This window comes from Amblyraja radiata, unplaced genomic scaffold (assembly GCF_010909765.2).
Source record: "Amblyraja radiata isolate CabotCenter1 unplaced genomic scaffold, sAmbRad1.1.pri scaffold_536_ctg1, whole genome shotgun sequence".
NCBI lineage: Eukaryota > Metazoa > Chordata > Chondrichthyes > Rajiformes > Rajidae > Amblyraja > Amblyraja radiata.
The window spans coordinates 20793-23174 of record NW_022630598.1 but is presented as its reverse complement, the minus strand read 5'-3'; the positions used below and the strand labels follow the sequence as shown (position 1 = coordinate 23174).

General features: G+C 60.2%; 1 protein-coding gene across 1 annotated transcript; it reads right to left on the bottom strand.

Moving 5' to 3' along the window:
• Positions 1-271: 271 nt before the first annotated feature.
• LOC116970115 (zinc finger protein 135-like) lies at positions 272-2058 on the bottom strand. Its single transcript, XM_033016840.1, has 2 exons — positions 1699-2058; positions 272-1614 (listed from the first exon to the last, which is right to left on the bottom strand). Exons 1-2 carry the CDS (start codon positions 2012-2014, stop codon positions 722-724), a joined length of 1209 nt encoding a protein of 402 aa, XP_032872731.1. The 5' UTR covers positions 2015-2058; the 3' UTR covers positions 272-721.
• Between the last annotated feature and the right edge of the window lie 324 nt (positions 2059-2382).

Below are 2382 nucleotides of genomic sequence, written 5' to 3'. Positions count from 1 at the left end.
GGATTTGATCTCTCCGTACGCCAGCAGGCGCTGCTACACCTTAATGTTTTTGTGTCTATGGAGTTGTTTCTCAACAATAAAATGGGCCAGATCGTCCCAATAGCTAGAGAGTGGAATGAGATCTGTCTGTAATGGTGGGGTTATCTAAATAAAGTATTTCACAAAATAAAATTTGTTTAAAATAAGATTTACAAATGATGTATAATTTAAGGATTGTTTTATTCAGCAAGCATACAACAAATTAGATTGTGTTGGAAAGAACACACAAGTGTCAAGCCGGGTGAAACACTTGTCACACTCAGCGCACACAAAGGGTATCTCTCCGGTGTGTATCCGCTGGTGCTCACGCAGCCCCCATGCTCTGTTGTCACAGTGGGAGCAGCTGCTCGCTGGCGTGGGTCCGCCGGTGCTGCCGCAACCTCCGCGAGCTGTCAAACTCATCACCGCAGCACGGGCAGTCGTAGGGCTGGACACTGGTGTGCACGCGCGGGTGAGATAGGGCGTGGGAGGTCATGGTAAAGTGCTCTCCACACACCGGGGTGGGAACGGGACGGTCGGCGGCGTGCACACGCTGGTGAGACAGCAGCTTGTAGGAGTTGGTGAAGCCCTTGCAGCATTGGGTGCAGGTGTACGGGTGCTCGCCGGTGTGGGTGCGCTGGTGCACCAGCAGCTGATAGGATTGGGTGAAGCCCTTGCCGCACTGCTCGCAGGTATAGGGGTGCTACTCGGTGTGGGTGCGCTGGTGCACCAGCAGGTTGCTGGACTGAATAAAGCCCCTGCCGCACTGGGCGCAGGTGTAGGGGCGCTCGCCGGTGTGCATGCGCAGGTGGGACAGCAGGGTGCTGGAGCGGGTGAAGCTCTTACCGCACTGGGTGCAGGTGTAGGGGCGCTCGCCCGTGTGGGTGCGCTGGTGGGACAGCAGGGTGCTGGAGCGGGTGAAGCCCTTGCCGCACTGGGCACAGTTGTAGGGACGCTCGCTGGTGTGGGTGCGCTGGTGCTCCAGCAGGTGACAGGACTTGGTGAAACCTTTGCCGCACTGGGCGCAGGTATAGGGGCGATCGCTGGTGTGGTTGCGCTGGTGCAACAGCAGGCTGTTGGAGTGGGTGAAGCCTTTGCCGCACTGGGCGCAGGTGTAGGGTCGCTCCCCGGTGTGGGTGCACTGGTGGGACAGCAGGCTGTCAGAGCGGGTGAAGCCCTTGCCGCACTGGGTGCAGGTGTAGGGGCGCTCGCCGGTGTGGGTGCGCTGGTGGTACAGCAGATGACAGGATTGAGTGAAGCCCTTGCCACACTGTGTGCAGGTGTAAGGGCGCTCGCCGGTGTGGGTGCGCTGGTGCACCAGCAGGGTGTTGGAGTGGGTGAAGCCCTTGCCACACTGGGCGCAGGTGTAGGGGCGCTCGCCGGTGTGGGTGCGCTGGTGCACCTGCAGGTGACTGGACTGGGTGAAACCCTTGCCACAGTTGCTGCAGGTGTAGGGGCGCTCCCCGGTGTGGGTGCGCTGGTGCACCTTCAGGTGACTGGACAGGGTGAAACCCTTGCCGCAGTCGCTGCAGGTGTAGGGGCGCACCCCGGTGTGCAGGCGCCTGTGCTCCTTCAGGTCCTGTGACGACTTGAAGCCTTTGACGCAGTCGGAGAAGGTTAAGGGCCGTTCTCTGCTGTGCACCCGCCGGTGCTCCTGCAGCCCCGACAACCGGGCAAAGCTCTTACCGCAGGTTGAGCAGCTGTAGGGCTTCTCGCCCGTGTGCACCCGCTGGTGTCTTTTCTGGTGATTCGCCGTCGTGAAGCTCTTGCCGCAGTCGGAGCAGGTGAAGGGCCTCTCGCCGGTGTGCAAGCGGTTGTGCCGCAGCAGGTTGCCATAGCGGGTAAATCTCTTGCCGCAGTCCGAGCAGTCGAAGGGCCGTTCTCCCGTGTGCACCCGCCGGTGGCTCTCCAGCTCGCTCGGGTACCGCCAGGCCTTGGCACACACGTCACACTGATAACGTTTCTCCTTGTTGTGCCCCGTCATGTGGTCCTCCATCAAAGCTCAGCCCCTCGAAGCTCAGCCCGCACATCGAGCAGATGGGGGGGGGGGGGGGGGGGGGGGGAGGGGGACACAGCACACTGGCCACTCACATCCCCGACTCTCAGTCCCCAGCAGCGGCTCCTAAACCCTGCAGGAGGGGAACACAGAGGGTCAACAAGCTGGCAAACAGGACATTACTAGCACATATTGGGTGCGTTTATGGCGGAGGAGACCGTTATATAAATCTGTGCGGCACAGTGACACAGCGGTACAGTTACTGCCTCACCGTCAGAGACCCGGGTTCGATCCTGACTATGGGAGCTGTCTGTGTGGAGTTTGTACATTCTCCCTTGACCTGCTGGGTTTTTACTCCGGGTGCTCCG